The following is a 20,311-nucleotide window of genomic DNA, read 5'->3' as shown; positions in this document are numbered from 1 at the left end:
GAAGAACATCCTTTTAAAGATATCTAAATATTTGTGTATCTAATGATTTCCGTAAGATAAATTTCCAGAATTTCTGGGTCAATGGTTATATAAATAAAAAGTATGTTAATATCGGTGTAGTTATATTGTCCCAGGAAACTTGTAATAATTTACACGTCTGCCAGCCCAAAGCCAGCTTCCCTGTTCCCCCACAACATCGCATGCCATCTGGGTCTTAGGGGTTAAGTTCACTTATCTTTTTTTCAGGCCTCATTTTCCCCCAGATCCTCCGGTACCTTGCTTTAACACTGTGGAATATGTCTTTCTTCTGAAAACTTGAGCTTCTGGGGTGGTTTCCTCTACGTGAAGACTTTCTCCCATTTACTCTAGTCCTGCTTGGTATCTTCACCCAAATATCCTGCTTATCTCTAACTCATTAGGTGCAAAGGAGAACTTCCTTTCCTAATCCATTTCTTTTCCTGTGCTGTTATGTTTTTGTTTTTTTTTTTTAAAGTAGAGAAGCACTATCATCCTTCAAGTTAACCTAAAAGCCTGGGAATTTTTTTGACTCTCTTTCTCCTTCATTACCCTTGAAATAATTTGGTAGTCAAGTCCTGGCAACCTTACCTCTAAAACTCTATACTTCTTGCATCCATCCCTTATTTTCTAATCTCATTGCTACTCCATTACTTCAGGCTTCAGATATCTAGTATGGGAGATTATAATATACCTCAAACTAGCTTCCTTTCTCGCAGCCTCCTTTCCTACTAAATCTAGTTTTCATGTTAAACTCAACTACGGGACACTTCTGATTGTGTCACTCCTTTGCTCAGTAAAAGTCAGTGACCAACATTGCTTGCTTGTTTAAACCCTCAGCTTGATATTCAAAATCCTCCACAGTCTGGCTGCAGTCTATTTCCAAAATTCAGTGGCATTGCAACTCTGGTCTAAAGCCATCCAGCCAGAGAAACGACTCACATTTTTGTCTGCCTGTCCTGTTCTTTTCATGCCTTTAGGACTTTGCTTCAGCTGTTCTCTTCCATAAATGCCTCTTTTAACCATTTTTATATGCCTTTAACATATCAATTCAAGGCCTAATTCAAATGCAATTTATTCCTTGAATTCTTCTCTGATCTCCTCTTCACTTCCATCAAGAAGAAACATTTTTCCTCTGAATTTATAAATGTATCTGTACCTAATATATTAGCTATAGTTGTCCATCTGTTATTTATGTACTTGTCTCACACCCTTCTCCAAAACTCTCCACACACCTCCCCTTGATAGCTTTTTGAAGGCAGCACTTGGATCTCTTTTGGGACCAATATAGTTGGTCTGATGCTCAGTAAATGTCACCATCTGTTTCTTTGCACAGTGTTTTCTACAAAATAGATGAACAACTAATTTTCATTAAAAGAGTAGGAAATATAAAACTTTAAATGATGACTATAAGAAAGGCTTAGAAATATTTCCTATTCTTATTGTCTATGTATTGGGCTGAAAGTCTTATAAAATGGACAAAACCAATTTGGCTATGCACAACCATTAATTTTTGCTATAGTTTTGCTCAGTAATATTAGCCCCCAGTGCTTAAAAGTGGGGTGTGAAGGGTATCCATTGTCCCACTATCAGGGTTATAATGAAGGCAACTTTCGGACCAAACCTGCTGTGCATATTGGCATTCATTAAACAATCATTATTAGCAAGCAGGCTCAAAAAAAATTTCATGCAGCCTGTTTCATGAGCTTGGAAAGCCAAGGCTCTCTGTCCTTTTGAAGGACATGAAGGTTTTAGTTGCAGGAAATGCAGCAATATTCTAGAGCTGTGCAATGCAGTGTGAAGGCTGCTGTGACTAGTCCAAGCTAAGATGTGCTATAAATGTGAAATACACACTGGATTTCAAAGACAGTAAGAAAAAAAGAATGTAAGATATCAGTAGTTTAAAATAAATTGAGTATATGTTGAAATGATAATATTTTGATGTATTGGGTTATATAACACATATTACTAAAATTATTTTTACCTCTTAATTTAATGTGGCAACTAGAAAATTTAAAATTATGTATATTTCTATGGGACAATGCTGTTTTAGAGAAAAGATTTAGTTAGACTTATAGACATCATCGGGTAACTAGAATCCTCCCAGCTAATGGCTGAACACAGGGCGTTAAGGGATCTAGCCTCCTAGACTTGCTAGATTTTATTGTTTAATCGATGCTGGGACATGTCTATAAAATATTTTGGCCAATTCACATGCATTGAATAACACTAAATTCACCAGTGGGAGATTGTTTCTAATCTTCTAATTATGCCACTTCTGAAGCCACAGTAAAAGCACATTTCTCACATTCATTAAATTAATTAGCAAAGGCTCTGGTGTTAATGGTGGCACAGATAATTGATGCCTTTGTAGTGGCCACCTCTGGAGTTTAGCCTTTCTAATTAAATTACAGCTCACCATCTCTGGAGTGTTTTCTTGGGTTGGGACAACTATGAGCCCCTAGGGTGGTTTGCACACTGGAATATGTGTGTCCCCTTGTGGCCAGCTTTTCCAGGTTGTTTAAGCAACTTGAGGAGGCATCTTAGGTACCTGCCTTCTGCTTTCCCATCTTTCCTTTCAGGATTCCCCTCCTGCAGTTTACAAGAAAAAGACATACCTCTCACCCTCCCCAAATCTTACTGTGCTGCATTACTTTGGGGCACCAAACAAGGGGGCAGTTTCAAAATGCAAAGCAAAGAACACTTCCTTAAGAATTATTAAAATAGTCAGTGCCTTACTACATCTGGGGCAAGGCTTTGTGTCCCCCTTCCGTCCGTCCGTCCGTCCATCCATCTATCCACCCACCTACCTTAGAATGAGAATTCTGAAGTGAGCTTTTGCCCTGAAGTACATATGAATGTGGTTTTAATTTTTAAAAATTTAATTAATTAATTTATTTGGCTGCACCTTGCTGCCTGCAGGATCTTGGTTCCCCGACTAGGGATTGAACCTGGGCCCTGGCAGTGAAAGCGCCGAGTCCTAACCTCCTAACCACTGGACCACCAGGGAATTCCCTGAACATGGTTTTTATTTTATTTTAATTTTTTAAATTGTAGGTTCTTTATTATGGAATATTTAACATCTGAACTCGGTTTTTAAATAGAAAACTAAAGTCAGACTTCCCATGTCAGAAATTATGTCTAATTTAGATGATTAGTTTGACAGTGAGGACTAGTTTTGCCAATTAGGGAATAGAGGAGACATTTTCTATTAATCGAATGATCTAGATTTGCAGCTCCTTAACAATGTGCTGGGAGTTACATCTTTTTAAGTATTTAAATTTACTATAGGGCTTCCCTGGTGGCGCAATGGTTAAGAATCTGCCTGCCAATGCAGGGGACACAGGTTCGAGCCCTGGTCTGGGAAGATCGCACATGCTGCAGAGCAACTAAGCCCATGCACCACAACTACTGAGCCTGCGCTCTAGAGACCGCGAGCCACAACTACTGAGCCTACGTGCTACAGCTACTGAAGCCCACATGCCTAGAGCCTGTGCTCCACAAGAGAAGCCACCGCAATGAGAAGCCCGCGCACCGCAACTAAGAGTAGCCCCCACTCGCCGCAACTAGAGAAAGCCCACGCACAGCAATGAAGACCCAATGCAGCCAAATATAAATAAATAAATAAATAAATAAATAAATTAAAAAAATAAATTTACTATAAATATTAGTTGTCAACTTAAAAATGTGCCTGGAAATTGTTTTAGAGGTTCATGAGTAAAAAATATTTGAAGCCTCTGACTTTAACACAAATGTAACATCACACTTCCTATGTTGAAATCTTTAAAAGTATATTACAGTCATTATACAGGAAGTTTTAAGAAGAGAAAGAAAAGATGCATCAAGGCACTTCAGAAGAGAAATGGTAAAAAGAGACAGACTCAAATGGTGTTTGGATTGCCTCAGGGCGACCAGAACCCATGCAGCCAGGTGGGCTTTATGGCTGAGAATTCCAAAATGGTAACCTAGGCTACGACAGGTCCAGGGAAGGGTGGTGGAAAAGAATATTCAGGGAGGCAGGAGGTAGCAAGGTTTGGATGTTCAAAATGCGAGGCAGGCAGAAGAAGGAGGTAAGTAGTAAACATGAAGAGGAGGGAAAGAGGGGAAGAGTCCCAGCCCCATGATTCTCCAGATGACGGGGTGTAGTCAACAAGCTGGCAGCTCTGTTTGCGGGAATGTTCACTCTGGCCCCTAAGGTTGTCTAGACTTCTTTTTTTTTTAAATTAATTTATTTAATTTTGGCTGTGCTGGGTCTCCGTTTCTGTGCGAGGGCTTTCTCTAGTTGCGGCGAGCGGGGGCCACTCTTCATCGCGGTGCGCGGGCCTCTCACTGTCGCGGCCTCTCTTGTTGCGGAGCACAGGCTCCAGACGCGCAGGCTCAGTAGTTGTGGCTCACGGGCCCAGTTGCTCCGCGGCACGTGGGATCCTCCCAGACCAGGGCTCGAACCTGTGTCCCCCGCATTGGCAGGCGGCTTCTCAACCACTGCGCCACCAGGGAAGCCCTGTCTAGACTTTTGCAAGCGTCCAGTCTTGACGAGCAGGAGATTCTTTTTCTTTTATCCTTGAGGTTGCATTGCTTTCTGGGGCTGCCTGGGCACTTTTCTGCTTAGCCAAATCGAATGGCAGCACTCGTGTTTGCATGGATTGTTATTCTCTCGGTCTGCATCTGTCTCAAGGAGTTTGTATGGATCCTGACGCACAGAGAACTAAATTGAAGCAGTTCTAAGGAGGGTAGCCAAACCGTATTGCCTTTTAACTCACTGGAGTTGTTGGCTTCGGAATGTTATCATTGGCGTCTCCAGTGCTCATTCAGTGATTAGTCATTGCTCCCTGTTTTTCAGTGTACATATATTTTTATCTAGGTGATGACCCAGAGTCACGATTATAGTCGTCATTATAACTGTATGGTATACAGTTAAAAGTTTTCTACAAACCTTTATATAAAGCTTTATATAAAATAATAGCATTCCCACAAAGGAGTGCAGGGAGATATTTGGGTATTTGAAACTATCGTTTTCTTTTTCTTGGAATATTTGTCTTTAAGTTTTTGTTTGGGAAGTACATTTCTTGGATATTTTTATTGTTTTATCCTATGGATTTATGAGGAATCTTAAAAAATCTTTGAGATTCCTCATAATATGGGGAAAAAGGTAATTAAAAATCAAAAATATGAATATTTAACCATCTTGAAAGGACACGTTTTTGCTCCTATTTTGGAAAGTAGTACTTATGACAAAGAACTTGTCTGAGATCAGATCACTGGAATGTTTTTTATATTCAAAAACATTTTTCTCATGGAAACTCATTTGCATGGATTTTCTACATCTAGAGATATATGTTTATGAAACAGTCACTTTTTCTTGAGGTTTCTGTAGACAGTGTTTAGAACATAATCTTTATTTAACTGGAATAAAGTGAAGAATCAAATTTCACAGAAAATTCTTTAATAAGTCTAACTTTTGTCAGTCACTAAGAAAAAATTAGTTTTCTGTTGGCTTTTCATGACAGTGACTCATCATCTTTATGACTCATTCAGCTCCTCCTAAATAACATCTCCTTATTCTATGATATTTCCAGTGCTTTTAATAAAACTCTCTTTCTCTCAGGGCAAAAGTCCAAAGTGAAGTGTTTGTATGTAAAGTTTACCATTTCTGTCCCCATAAACTAAATCCTTGTTCCTCTGCATTTGCAACACATATAATATGGTTATATCTAAGATACTGAGTTTTTCTAAAAGATATTCCCACAGAGAAGGTTTCAAACAATGTCAGATGCCTATAAGCCTTACAGATATTTTTCAGTTAAGTTTAGCAGCTCTAAAAAGTGAAAGTAGGAAAACATTCCCTCCTGTATTCCTGTGCATTCATTTAAAAAGCATGAGGAGCTCATCAAGGAGAAAATTGGTACGAGGTAAATAAACTCTAAAATTAGAAGATGGGCAGGAATTAATGGTTATATCTAATTCTGAAAATAATTCTTTGAGGAATAAATTAATCATTCTGCAATATTGTGTGGATTAAATGCAAAAGAGCTGTCTCTGAATCCCAGCCACTTTGTAGTAGCATGCTTTTGAACTTGGGCTAGTTCAGAAAGTTTTCAGGATAAAAAGTTTGGGGATTTTACTGGGTAGTATTTTGCTTGGTAGTTTGCATTTCTAAAATGTAGTTTTATGGTCAGCATCATTAAGTCACTAGAGAAATACAAATACAAACCATGACATACCACTTCACACTTATTAGGATGGCTATCATAATAATAATTTTAAAAAGGAAAGTAAATGTTAGTGAGGATGTGGAGAATTTGAAACCCATATACATTGCTGGTAGGAGTGTAAAATAGTGCACCTGCTATGGAAAACAGTTTAGCAGTTCCTCAAAAATCTGAACATAGAAATACCCTATGACCCAGCAATTCCATTCCTAGGTGTATCCAAAGCAACTGAAAAGCAGGGACTGGAACAGACACTAGTGTACCAGTTTATTGTAGCATTATTCAGAATAGCCAAAAGATAGAGACAACCCAAGTGTCCATCAGCAGATGAATGGATAAATAAAATGTGGCATATACATACAATGGACTATTAGCTGCAAAAAAAGAATGAAATTCTGACACATGCTACAACGTGGATGAACCTTGAAAACATTATGCTAAGTGAAATAAGCCAGACACAAAAGGACAGATATTGTGTGATTTCACTTGTATGAAATATTAGGAAGGGACAAATACATAGAGATAGAAAATAGATTAGAGGTAACCAGGGCTTGGGGAAGTGAGGGAATGGGGGAGTTATTGCTTAACGGTTACAGAGTTTCTGTTTTGGTGGATGAAAAAGTTTTGGAAATAGATAGCGGCAACTGTTGCACAACATTGTAAATGAAATAAATGCTATTGAATTATACACTTTAATATGGTTAAAATAGCAAATTTTATGTTAAATATATTTTACCACAATTTAAAACATTAATAATTTAATTTACCAAAACATTGAAGTGCATACTTTAAATGGCTGACTTGTTTGGCATGTGAATTATATCTGAATAAAGATGTTAAAAAAAAAGAAGGTAGTCTTTTTTTTTTTTTTAAATTAATTAATTAATTTATTTTTGGGTGTGTTGGGTCTTCGTTTCTGTGCGAGGGCTTTCTCTGGTTGTGGCAAGCGGGGGCCACTCTTCATCGCGGTGCGCGGGCCTCTCACTGTCGCGGCCTCTCTTGATGCGGAGCACAGGCTCCAGACGTGCAGGCTCAGTAGTTGTGGCTCACGGGCCTAGTTGCTCCGCGGCATGTGGGATCTTCCCAGACCTGGGCTCGAACCCGTGTCCCCTGCATTGGCAGGCAGACTCTCAACCACTGCGCCACCAGGGAAGCCCAAGAAGGTAGTCTTGAGAGCACGAGAAATATTAGATTAGGAGACATGGATCCTGACTTCATTTATGGTACCAACTAACTGCTTCTGACGTTTCTGGTCTCAGGATGGGGTTTGCTCGATCAGGTACCCTTTTATACCATCCTGTTCTTTTACACTCTGATTCTGTGATAGTGAGGTGGGTAGTTTCCGTTGTTTAGGTTGGTTCTCAGCTGGAACAAACATTTTCCCCCAGTGCTGAAAATGATGGAAATACTGTACACAGTCCTGGTGGGACTGTGGACTTTCTGGAACCCAAGGGCTCCAGAATTGTGATGAGTTTGGGAGCAGAGTGGATGGGTTACATATTAGCAGAGCATGTGTTGGCTTAAAGAGGTTGATTTTCAAAGAATCTGTGTTTTCTTAAGAGAACGCTTTTTGAGCATATATTTCTAACTCTACTTTGTAAACAGTTTTCAGGATTGAAAACTTTCCGAAGTTTGGTTTATTTTAGAACGTTACTTTGATATCATTATGTGTTACAGCCCTCTGTGTTTTCTCATAGATACACAATTATGTTTTTATTAAATATGCTCTTTTTTATCAGGTATTGGGTCTGAGGGCTGTGTAGTATTCTATCATGTCTCATTGTGTCTAGAATGCCCTTCTTCCCATCTTCTTATGAAGCAGATTTCATCTGTTCTTCAAAATATATTTTAAATGCCCCCTTTCCCCCATGAAATTCTCGTTGACCTCTTTGGTCACTTGGCAGTGCATTGAACACAGGCTCAGGAGTCGGTCACACTAGTTCTGTTTGTGACTCTGCCACTTCTTGGGTGAGTGATGCTGGATGATTCATTTAACTTTAGTCCCTGGATCTCAGCCTTCTCATTTGATAAGTGGAATTGTTTTCCTTTCCTTCTCACTCCATCCATCTCCATTTCTCCTGAAGAGACCATCAGCTTGTTTTTTGCTTTTAAAGAGTGAAGCAAAAGCCATTTATTTATTTATTTACTTATATTTTGAAGATGTCCTGAACATTTATTTTTGTTTACTTATATTTGTTTACTTAACTTCTAATAGAAATGACTCAAATTAAAAAAAAATAGCTGAGTTTTTAAAGCTATATAGTCGTCCCTTGGTGAAAGTCTATTTTAAATGCAGTTTTTAGCTTTAATCACTTCAAAATATAAATGCGATAAACTTACAGAAAGATCATTTGAAATATTAATTATCTGAACTTCTCATACATTTAGGTAGTTTTGACAGTTTTGAAAAGCACGTTTTTAATTTTAAGGTTTTCCTCAGGTCTTCTGAGAACGTCAGACCAAAAATATTTTTTAAAAACTTAAAAATTAAAAAAAAATTTTTTTGAATTGAATTTTATTGTTTAAAAACAAAAGGAGTTTTTTGTTTCTGGTAGGAATAGTTTAACAAGTGACTGATTGATTGACTGGAATATAGTTGATGTACAATATTGTGTTAGAGGATGTCAGATTTCGAAACAGACTCAGGAGTTTAAGCACTTGGCTTGAGAGCAGTCTGTCTCATCTCTGTTTCTTTCTCTACCTGCTTATAATATTTTACAGATTATTACAAATATTTATATGTTTCCACATGACATTTTGATGTGTATTGTTTGAATAAATGAATTGGTGATGTTCAGAGAGCACAGATTGGGGGTGAGAAAGCAAGGGAGGAAAATGACATGACTACGCCCTAGTGGGAGATGTGTCTTGGGGTTGATTCACGTAGAGTACCCAGAAAAAGAAGTGGGAGTATGGTCTGTGATACTTTCATTGCTTCTGAAATAATCTCTTTTGTTAATGAGAAACTGGCTTTCTAGGGTGTGTTAAATTGTGTGAGAGAGGCTTCAAATAAGGTCAATCTAAGTTTGAAACCATCCAACAAGATATTTCTTTTTTGGCCTAAAGTCTAAGGATTTCTTTTCCCAATAGTTGCATTTTTTTGAACTCAGGTTATCACCAGCCAGTTAGACACTCTTCAGTTGCTTTAAAAGATGTGCTTCAAGGATCCTTCTTTCTCTCTAATTGTAGTAGAGTTTTAATGGTGGTATACATGTTCTTGAGACTTGTGTGTTTCCATAGGGGAAACAACTCCTAATTTCCCTGCCACATTTCCAGATTAAGATTTAAATTGACATTTGTTGCTAGGTTCTGCTAAAAGAGTTTTTGATGTGCATTTGAGCTGGTGAAGTGAAAAAACAATTTAAACTAGTTTCCTTGAAGATTTATCAGGCGGTTTTGTTGATGTTTCTTGCTTCACTTCTCTTACCCATCACAGAAATAAAATTCCAAGCTGGGCAGTGGCCCTTGGATCTGTGTGAGCTTGTCAGAAGCGTTTTAAGAAGAGCAAAATATTTAGAGGAAGAATTTGGAAAATCAGCCTTAAGGGATTTAACACATTTTTCCTCTCCTAATTCAGTCCCGTGTTTGTGCCCCTAATGGAGAAAGGTCATTAATGGGTAAGATTTACTAAGCCAAGAAAGGCTTTTAGAAATGAAATGTTTTTTAAAAAATTCCAAATCTAAAGAAAACACTTGTTTGGAATCCTGAAAGAATATATTTAGCATGTAAATTATACTTACTTAATACATATATAAATAATCCAGTTATATATAAATTTGTGTTGTCTGCTTACACATTTTTATTTTGGAAACATCAAAATGACTAATTGATTTGATAATGGAGAGTTGAACAAATTTGAGACTTGAAATTTGGTATAAATTTCTAGGAGGGCAAAATGATTGATCAGAATAGTGGGATTTAGGATTTTAGTTGTCCTGCTATCGCTTTGCTAGCAAATTTTTGCCTCCCTGAAACAGAGACCTGGGCCAAGGTTGTTAGCATAATTTTTTGTGGTGTGGAGGGCAGTTCTATACCAGTAAGTGTTCAGATTTGTAACATTTAAAAAGTCTCATAACTAAAAAGCTGCAGGCTAATTCCTGTCTTTTACTGAATTCCTGTCTTGTAGAAAATAGGAGGGGTGTGTGTGTGTGTGTGTGTGTGTCTGAAAAAAAGGAAATGTGAACTAAAGGCTTATTGAGATATAAATCCCTTTTCCCCCCTTTAACTGTACCAGGAAAATGAATAAAGCAGAGTGTTTATATATTTTGGAGTACTTTTGAAAAGTTTGAATGCAAGACAATTTATCTTTTACAAGCCAACACTTTATTTCATATCATTTACTTAGACTCATATTCAGACTTTGACCCTAAGATAAAGAGTATCATAGAAACATTACCTTTTAATTTTTATAAACATCTCTGTATGATGGGAACCTATTTTTAAAATTTGATCTCATTCTATGTGTGATAAAATTGAAGGTTCTTAGTTATCATTTGCTAAGGTGACAGGTACTCATTTCTTGGTTCACACTATCTCTAGAGAGGAACCCAGTATTAGATATTTTAATATGTTTTTGAAAATAAGAAGGTTAAATGCTTGGAAAAGAGGTTAAGAAAAAATAAAATGCAGAAATGTAGAAAAATAAATATAAAATGTAAAATAAAATTTATTTTTCAAAATTTCCCCCATTTTATGGTAAAAATTATTAAATTGTATGAATTTTACAGAATTAAGAGAATTTAATATTTATGACCTTTATATATATTTTTGTTCATAGCAAAATTATTGGATTTTCCAAGTGCTCTGAACACTGATATTTAATATTAAATTCATATTGGTGGGGCTACTATAGCACTCTGCAGGTTGATGTGTCTTCCTGCTTTATATACTGCATATAATCTCAGCTCTGTCTCTCTCGGGTGTGATGGTCAAGGCTGAGACATTCAGAGTGTCAACAAATCCTCTTGGTTAATAAATGGCTTATATGTGGCATTGATCAGATGGTAGAAAGCCTGAAATCGAGGCTGATGCTGGCTGCCTTGTCCTTTCTGGAAGGAAGGCCACCTCTTAGCACAATTAACAACATGAATTTTCTTAGAGAGCCGTTTTGTTTTTCATCCACTTGCCCCCTTTGTGTCTCAGAGTCAGTCTCCAGTTACCTTTATGGATCTGTAGAAGTGCACTCTTTTCTGACGCTGCTGCTATATTTATTCCAGGAGTGACCTTTTAATTACAAACTCTCCTTCCAGAACAGAGTAAAGCCCAAAGATACCACTAACTTAGTGAAGTAGTGGGTGAACGCCTAATTATGCTGTTAGGGATGAGTGAGGAGGTCTGGGTTGAAGGCAGCCCTTTGAAGCTGATGCGTTGAGGGCAGAGCACACTAGAGCCTTCTCTCTTATTATTTTGCTGTTATCACGTGGGAAGCAGCTTGGCAGTATGCACGGTAGTGGAACAAGCAGTGTGTATATATACAGACAGAACCACAGCTTTCTGCGCCATTCCAAATATTCCTTACGCAGCTTTTGGAACTACTCGGGGACTGTTAACGTGCTGCTTTGTAGGATTTAAGCCAACAATGACTCTGCTAGTTTTAACAGAGAATTGGGGAGCAGTTGAAGAGGATATGATTGGAAGTAACAGAAAGGGTAATATGGATATTTATCTGCCTTGTTCACATATATACTATAATAATAATTATAACTAGAACAACAACAAAGAGCTCAATGCCAGCTCTTTCCCAAGTGTTTTCCACTTATATCCGCAAATCCTCACAATGACCTTGTAAGTGTTACTTATTCCCATTTTACATGGCTTCCTTATACCTAACTAAGTCACTCTGCCCATCTCCAAGAAGTTCAGGATGCTTTAGTTTTTTAAGGTCAGTTTTTATTTGTGTGGCCTGGAAAATGAATTTGTAATCCAAACCAAAGTTGGTCACTTTTTAAAAACCTACTCTGATTTCTCTGCTTGTAAAATGTGTAGATTGCATTTATAGATCGTTAAAACTTTGTCCTGTCAGTCTTGCTACAGGAAAACGGGTTATGGAATTGGCTATAAACCTTATAGTAGTGTTTGTTTTGGAGGGTGTAGGGCTTGTATGAAAAGGAGGGAAATCATGAGCTTCTTAGTTTTTAAAGGATAGCTTTGATTTTTGTGTTGAATGTTCTACAACATTTTTATCATGCTGAAACTGCACTTAAAATGCAACAGAAAGTATCGCGTATAATACTTTGAAAGTAAAGTCCTGATTCTTTCCTCACGAATGTGGGTTTAATGGCCGGTGGTAATATGCCGAGGTGTGGAGTGAGAAGGCCAGCTCCCTGGGAAGGTGCCCGGGTCTCCCTCTGCTACAGGCGTTCGTTAGCAGGCTCCGTACATGCTGAACTCGTCAGCCATCCCTTCTTCATTAGCTGTGGATCATTGTGCCTCATGAACTCTACTAATAGACGATTTAAAACTCTCCAGGATGGAGATAATCTTATTTAGCACCCTGAGTAAAGGTACAAACTCTCATATGTTTCCCTCTCTCTCCTTTTCCCTCCCACAGATGAACACAATGACGTGCAGAAGAAGACTTTTACCAAATGGATAAATGCTCGATTTTCAAAGGTAACAGAGTCTTTCAAAAACTTTGATGATTCAGATGTCTCATTCTGGTTGATGGAGTTTGGTTGGAGGTGCAGTGAATTTTCCCCATGAAATCTTCTGAGTATGCAGATACATTTATTTTTCCTTTATTCTCTATAATATGTTTAAATGGAAATTCTGGTGTAAACAGTTCATGGTGTAAACATTCATGGTGTAAACAGCTCTTTATTTTTACCTACCATTCTCTAGACACCAAGGTGACAGTGTGCTGCTTTGGACTCTGTGAATTCTTGGTACATTTAGGAAATAATATCTCATTGGGGAAATTTTGTGTTAACTTAGCTAAAAAGATGATGATTTCATTTTTGCCTGGTTAAAAGCAAGTTGGTATCATTCAGGCGGCCTTTCTACCTCATGTAGAAATGTTTAGGGATTGTCATACTCATGGGTGTGGCTCATAATGCTTATCTGCCCTGTGTTTCTTTTTTTGTGAACTTCCTCACTTATTGCCCCCAAATCTGTTCTATCTCAGCATTTCTAACCCACCTGGAACATAATCAATGTTTTGATCAATATTTTTTTAGGGACAGAGAATCCTGAAGAGAGAAATTGATAGTGCTATTTTTAAACTTGTTCTAATATAATTATCCACTGGTTATTGGAGTTGGAATTTTGTCCTCTGAATCTGAGATGGGAGGAGAATTTTCAGGTTAATGGATTATAGGACTACACTATAGCAAGATAAAATAAAGAGAGACCCGTTATGGGGCTTTAAATTCAAAAATTTCATATTTTTCTATTTGAGAAGGTTGCAAAGGCCAGGAAAATAAACATTGGTATTTCTTTGAGGCAAAATGAGAATGTTTTAGGATTGCTTTGAGTAACAGTGCAGTTTAAAAATTGTTCCACATCCCACTATTTACAATTGGTTATCTGATTGCAATGTATTTTTAGGTTTTGCAAGTTTTTGTTGAGGGCTATTTTATCTTGCTTCTGAGAATGTAAGGAATGTGAAGACTGCCTGACTTTGACAGAGGGTCAAGAAGAAGAATTACTCTCTTAATTGGTGGTTTTATGTGTAGGATTATTCCAAAGCAGACATAGGTGTTTTTTAGTAAATTTTTATTTGCTTTGTTCAGGAGGCACAGGTAACATCTGGGTGCTTTAGAGTCAACATTATTCAAAACTTTTGAAGTATCTATCTTCGTGTGACCAGATTCTGGGCAACGTAATTTTAGGAATTGAAAGGGTCTGGATATGAGATATTTTATGCCAAGGGTTTCATGCGTGCTCAGTTGTGTAAGATTATCCATCCTGACTATTACTGAGGATAATATGGTCATTTTCTAGATAGAGCAAGTTAAGCAGACCTAGTTTTTAGAGCTAATTTGAGTCATTGGGGAAGAATTACCTTAGAACTGATTTTGAAGACCGACTTGAAAGCTTCATAGTCTTGGTAGACCTACAATTAGGGAACATTTGAAACTAGGTGAATTACTTTTGTTCCTCTTCTATGAGACTAGAGAGAGGTAGACAGTATGATAGGACACAAAAAGGGGGAAAGTAGGAGAATAGAGATGACAATTGAGAAAGAATAATTGAAAATGTTTAACCTTATCATTATTGCCACGAATTTGGCTCAGACAAGACATTACCTTGACAGCACGTGATAGACGTTTGAATTGGGGCATCGCCCAGCAGATCCACGTCATTTCCAGGTCCACAGCCATTACTGATACATGCAAAGTTAGAACCTTGAACTCAGTGCTGCCCAAGTACTCCTTCACGCTGAGCTTTAAAAATATCCTCACTGCAGTTATTGACCTGTGACTTCTTTTCCACTGAACGGCTCTCAGTATCTGTTGACCATTTGGGTCATGTACCCAACCGAATTCTCTCAAGAAGTATCTCAATATTTGTCATGGGTCATTGATATCTTTAAAAAGACCTGAACACAAAGTCCAGTAGTACTAGAATAGTTTATTTAGTGAACTTGATATTTGAATTTATACATTTATAATGTATATGTTATTTTGTACTATTAAATGAGGTCTTTAAGTCCCATGTAAATTCTTTGCCCCAGGAAACTTGTAATTATTACCAAGACAATGAAAAGACCAGGTAATGTTATCATTTTTAGTAACAGGTCCAGTTATGTAAACTGACATGGAAGCTAAAAGCTTGTTGTTGTTGTTGTTTTTCAAGAACAATTTTTATTAAGGCCACGATTAGATTTTTTTTTCAACAACAATTTTTTATTAAGGCCACTATTAAAAGCTTGTTTTGTTTGGAGAAAAATGTCAAAGTAGAGCTGACCCTGGAAACATTTCCTTTCAGATTACTTCTAGTAAGAAATCAAAGTCTAGAAGGAAATTAGGATGGATCTAGAACACATTTATCAAAGGAATTATGACTATTTGGATATATAAAAAAAGGAGAGCTCATAGCAGTCACACTAAACTTCAACCACATTTTTTCCTTTCCTCTGGCTGTTTTAATTCCATAAGTCAGGCTGTTTCCATGCTGGTGATTGGGAAAGGGAATAACAGTTGTAAACTGGGAGATTTCCATAAACTCCCCACAGACTCTTGCTGAGTTGGGATAAGGTTGTATTTGGACATGGTGTCGCTAAGTAATCCAGGGGCTAGCAAGAGAAAAAAAAATCCGATTGAGGGGAACAGATTTTATTTCATTTCTTTTTTATCCATGTCCTTTGGTATATTGTGGTGGACTTTAAAATATAATTATTGACTGAGTCCGCTTCTTCTGTGCAGTATGAGTCCCTCTACAGAGCAATAGTGCCCCTGTGCTGAGAAATCCAAACAGCCCCTGATGGCATCTTCTGCCATTTAGGAATTTGTTTTAAATTCCTCCCCTGGACATCTCCTTCTTGAGGCACCCCCCACAACCCCCTGCCCCCAGCCAAAGTCTCAAATGCCAAATCTTGTTGATTCTAGAACCATATACATTCAACATTAACATTGTCCATTTTTCTCCATCTTTTCTGACACCCCCCTTTGCCAAGTCATTATTATCTGAGTTAGGAATAATTGCGAAAGACTTTACAATGAGCAGCAAAATTAGTGGGAGTCCTGTCAGCTCAGCCATCTGGGTTATCTGCTTTCCATCATCTTTGAGCTACTGTGCAACTCAGAGAGTTGTAGAAAACAGATAGTAATGCAAATGATTCTTATCCATAAAAATGCAAAGTAGCTGGAATGCAATTGATTATTTCCCCTTGGGTAGACTTGTTTTTGCATCTGTTGTAAATTTATTTCAACTTTCCTTTATTGCATACAAACATGTGGTTTTTTGAATTTTTCTTTGAACCGGTTGTAAACACCCTACTGGCTCCCTGATTACTTAATGAGTTAAAGTCTTTAACATACTTTAATATTACATTTATATGAGAATCATGACTTTATCGTTTTTGGAAAATTATTCCTGAACAAGGGGGCCACTGTCATAATCTAATACTGGTTCTTCCTTTCCATGGTTCACCTGAACCTTGGAACCTTCCTTCCATATCCATATCCTTCCTTTCGACAGAATAGCTGGAGTGTACCTTAAAGCGTAAGTCTAAATACCTCTTTTCTCTTCAGTAAAACCTTTCAGTGGCTGCCCCTTGTTCTTATTTGGCTTTTAAGACCCTATGTAGTTGCCCCCTCCAATCTACTCCTAATTTCACTTTACTTTAGCTCCTCATTATACTCTGGCCACCGCAATGGGCCTTCTCATGGCTTTTGCACATGCTCCTTCCTCCATCTTTTTGGGGCAACTCCTACTCCTCCTTCATGCCTAAGCTTAAACGTCATTTTCCCAAGGACACTTTTTCTGAGCTCCCAGACTAGGGTAGATATGCTCTATATTCTTAAAGTGTTAGCTTTTGAAGCATTTATCATAATTGTCCTTTAAATAATTGCATCTCAAAATATTTGTCTCTCCTTTCCTAGACAGTGGTATGCTCCATGGTGCAGGGCTTCTGGCATTTAGTAAGCACCCAGTGCGTGTTTGTAGGCTTAATAAATAAATGAATGGCAGTGACAGAAACATACATTTAAATACCTAATACTGTATATATCCATAGACCGGTTGGAAGTGGTTGTATTGGAATTAGATGGGAGTAGAGTGTGGAGTTGAGTGCAAAATGGCATAAATTGTGTTATTTCATGGAAACGAATGCATCGGGGCTTTTGCTCCATTTATTCACAAAAACAAATCCAGCTATGCAAAGTTTCTACATTTACCTGGTGTCTTGGAGATGTGCTGGAGAGATTGTTAAATCATCATTTGGATTTAATACATATGATTCTCTTATTTATGGGATAGGATTCTTCGAATAGGATCCATCTACTAAATTCATGGTGATGAAAAATGAGATTTAAAACTTAAAATCAGCTCAATTCATTCCTCAATAAGGGATTTGGTAAACAGCTTGAGAATACTGAATAATATTTTGATAACTAAGATAGCATTCACTATAAATATATATTCTTTTTGCTGCAAGTCCTTGTTACTATGTCACAGAATACACACCGCTTTGGAGTCTGGGTATCCTGAGAAATCACACAGTGTAGAATAACTTACGATTGTTGGGTTTTGAGAAGTTATGAAGAGCTCGGGAGAAAATGATTATCTAAAGGAGATCAGAATTAGGAAATTAAATACTTATTCCTGGATATGCTGCTCATTTATTTGTGACCTTGGGCATATTACTAGCCAATTTTTTTCAGGTGACTTGATTTTTATTCCTTTAGCTATAAAACACACTTGAGCATAATAGCTTGCCTCATGTTGCTAAGAAATATTGAGACATTATTGTGAAACGTTATAGGAGATTATAATTACTTAGGAATGCTAAACTAAAGCTCTATCAGGGACCACCCCCTCCCAAACTTGTGGTATCCCTGATCTGTGCTATTCATATATTTTAAACCAGAAACAGAAAGAAGCATTGGCTCATTAAGCCCACTTTATTCTACTGTGTGGTGGGTAAAGGTTGAGGGTTTTGTTCACTCTGATTCTAAGAGCCTCATTTGTTAGTGAGCTGGTTTCCCAAGGGAGGCAGCGAAGGCCTCACTGTTTCAGTGTTGGGAAATTTGTTCTGACTTTGAGCCTGCATTTTCTCTGGCTGACTTGCAGAGCTGCTCATCTGTCAGAGCAGAGACGTACAAATTGCAGAAGCGCTTTTATCAGTTTGGTGAGGTGGTTCTCAAAGGAAGTTTAAAAATAAAGGTTAGGTAGAGAATAGGCCAACTTAAAAATGCTGAACTTCACTTTGGGCAGATTTCTGCTTTTTCTTTTTCGAAGACAAAGATGAGCCAAGTTTTCATTTAGTTACTATTCCACGCTTGAACTTTAAATTGATAGGACTTAAGAGAGGAAATCTGTGAAGCGTTTTTTACACGTTTCAATGTGAAGAGCGATTCCAGTGTGTTCCATTTGAGACAGTGGGACATTGCTTTCAGTGTCCGATTGTTTGCAACTTTGTTCACGTGGGAAGTGGTTGGTCACAAAAATAGACGTGGGAAAGGATGTGTAGGTGGGGGCAACAAAAGCAGTCTGTAGATGTTTAGTCCTCTTTTTAGTATCGTGAAGGAGACTGTACAGGCTTCCTTGTGTGATGATAAATAACATCTATAGTAGAGATTTGAGCTGGAGTTACACACTGGGTCTACTACTGATTTATTTTCATGAATATGTGTGTGGCGACTCAACTAATTGTTTTAGGGGGCCATAAATATTCAAGTGGTTCCTTAAGTTTCAATTTATGTCTGTTCACCAATACCTCTAAAGCAAACAATAAAATGCATTTCATATTCCTAAACAGCTTCCAGACATGTTTTAGCTATATTACATAAACATGTTTGGGTTTTTTGTTGTTGTTGTTTGTTTTCATTCAGTTTGATTGTTTTGGTTCCAAACATTATACTTGTAGAGTGACTTTCACCTAGTTACTGTGGTTAAATTAAAGAAAATATACATAAATATTATTTAACATGCTGTGTTTGTACATATTGAGAACTTAATAAATGATTTTGATTGAGCCTATTAGTATTTGTAATCGTTAAAACCAATTTGAAATTTGGTAGTATATGCTATGTCTTTGTAATTGATGATCAATTTTTGTATTGATCTGCTGAGAAGAAATTCCTTTTCACCCTTCACCTAGAGAGGGGAGAGCAGAGCCACCTACCTTGTGCTTTTGCATTCAGCCCATGTGACCCCACCATCTCCACCTTCAGAGGTGGGCTCTGATTGGTGCGTGGATGAGTAGGTCTAGGTCACTGTGGGCCAGTGAGTTATAAAGAGAGGATTGTTGAAGAGGTGGTGGTTTTGGGGGAAAGAAGCTCTTTCTGTTAAAGAGGACTAGGAGACCCTGGGACCATTTTCAACTGTACCTGCCCTAGGAAGCTTTTAGCTCCTAGGGCTACTGGTAGGCACCCTCCAACCATGGCTAATCATGAGGGGAGTCAGACTGGGTGGGAAGTGGAGGTATCTGACACTGTTATTTTTATTTTTATAATCTGTTGGGAAAATAAAAAAATCCTCTCACAAAAGATCTTTATTCAACGTAGAATACAGAGAAAACACTTTGTTATTGAATACTCATATCAGATGAGGTGCCTGCAGGCAGTTGGTAGAAGACCAGAAAGTCTGTACAGAATTTCACACAAACATACAGTAAAGTAGAATAAAGAACAACGAGTGTGTACCTCCTGGAGAGACAAATGGTTGCTCCTCGTGCTGGTCTCCTGTCAACCTCCAGAGAGACTGTTGAGTTAATTTTGAGGTCTTTGTTATTTTGCATTGGAAAGTTGGAGATGGGTTTATCTACTTCCTGACCAAAAAATTGGGCCTATTATGTTTTTAAGGAGACACCCTAAGGAGAAGGAAGGGACAAGGCAGCCGCCTCTCCTTTATTAAACAAAGGAAATGTTCTCTTTTCCTTTACGTTATCATTATCAATGCCCTAACTAATGCCTCACCCTGGTCCCATGGAAGCCTATCTTTTGAGGAACTGCATTCTTCAAACATTTTCAGTGCTTTGCCAGTTGTACATATATGGAATGAGCTGTATTGTTTATTGAGTCGGCCTGCAGACCTTGCCTGATGGGCATATGGAGTTGGGGTTTATTCAGCCTGCAGACCTCGCCTGGTTATTTGCCCGTGGAGTGTGCAAGTGGCCCTGCCCCTGGCCGCCAGGCGTGGGAGCCCACACGTGGTTCCTTATCATCCCAGCTTTCTCAGCACTATCTCGGTTACTTTGTTTACCAAAATCAAGGTAAAAATTCTGTTACATGCTGTTTGACTTTTGATTCTCTGAAAGATATTTGATTTAGCTTGTGTTTTATAGTTTTCTGTAATTTCTAAGGTAAATGCACCTTCATTGCTTTGATTCCATTGTAAGCACTGCATAAATCACTGCTGTGTAGTTACTATGACACGAGTAGGATTACCTGAGCCATCTGTTTCTCCAGTCTCTCTCTCCCTTT

The 20,311-nt window shown here is 37.9% G+C and overlaps 1 protein-coding gene across 7 annotated transcripts in view; it reads left to right on the top strand.

Annotated features, from left to right (window-relative positions):
* The window catches only part of UTRN (utrophin), a 501,645-nt gene that overhangs the window by 90,298 nt on the left and 391,036 nt on the right, over nucleotides 1-20,311 (top strand). For all 7 annotated transcript variants that reach the window (XM_059941058.1, XM_059941060.1, XM_059941059.1 and 4 more), the window contains one exon: nucleotides 12,775-12,836. In XM_059941058.1, the coding sequence (XP_059797041.1) occupies nucleotides 12,775-12,836 (62 nt within the window). The remainder of the gene's footprint in view (nucleotides 1-12,774; nucleotides 12,837-20,311) is intronic.

Source organism: Balaenoptera ricei, chromosome 12, assembly GCF_028023285.1.
Source record: "Balaenoptera ricei isolate mBalRic1 chromosome 12, mBalRic1.hap2, whole genome shotgun sequence".
NCBI classification, from domain to species: Eukaryota; Metazoa; Chordata; class Mammalia; order Artiodactyla; family Balaenopteridae; genus Balaenoptera; species Balaenoptera ricei.
This window is presented reverse-complemented; position numbering and strand designations above follow the sequence as displayed.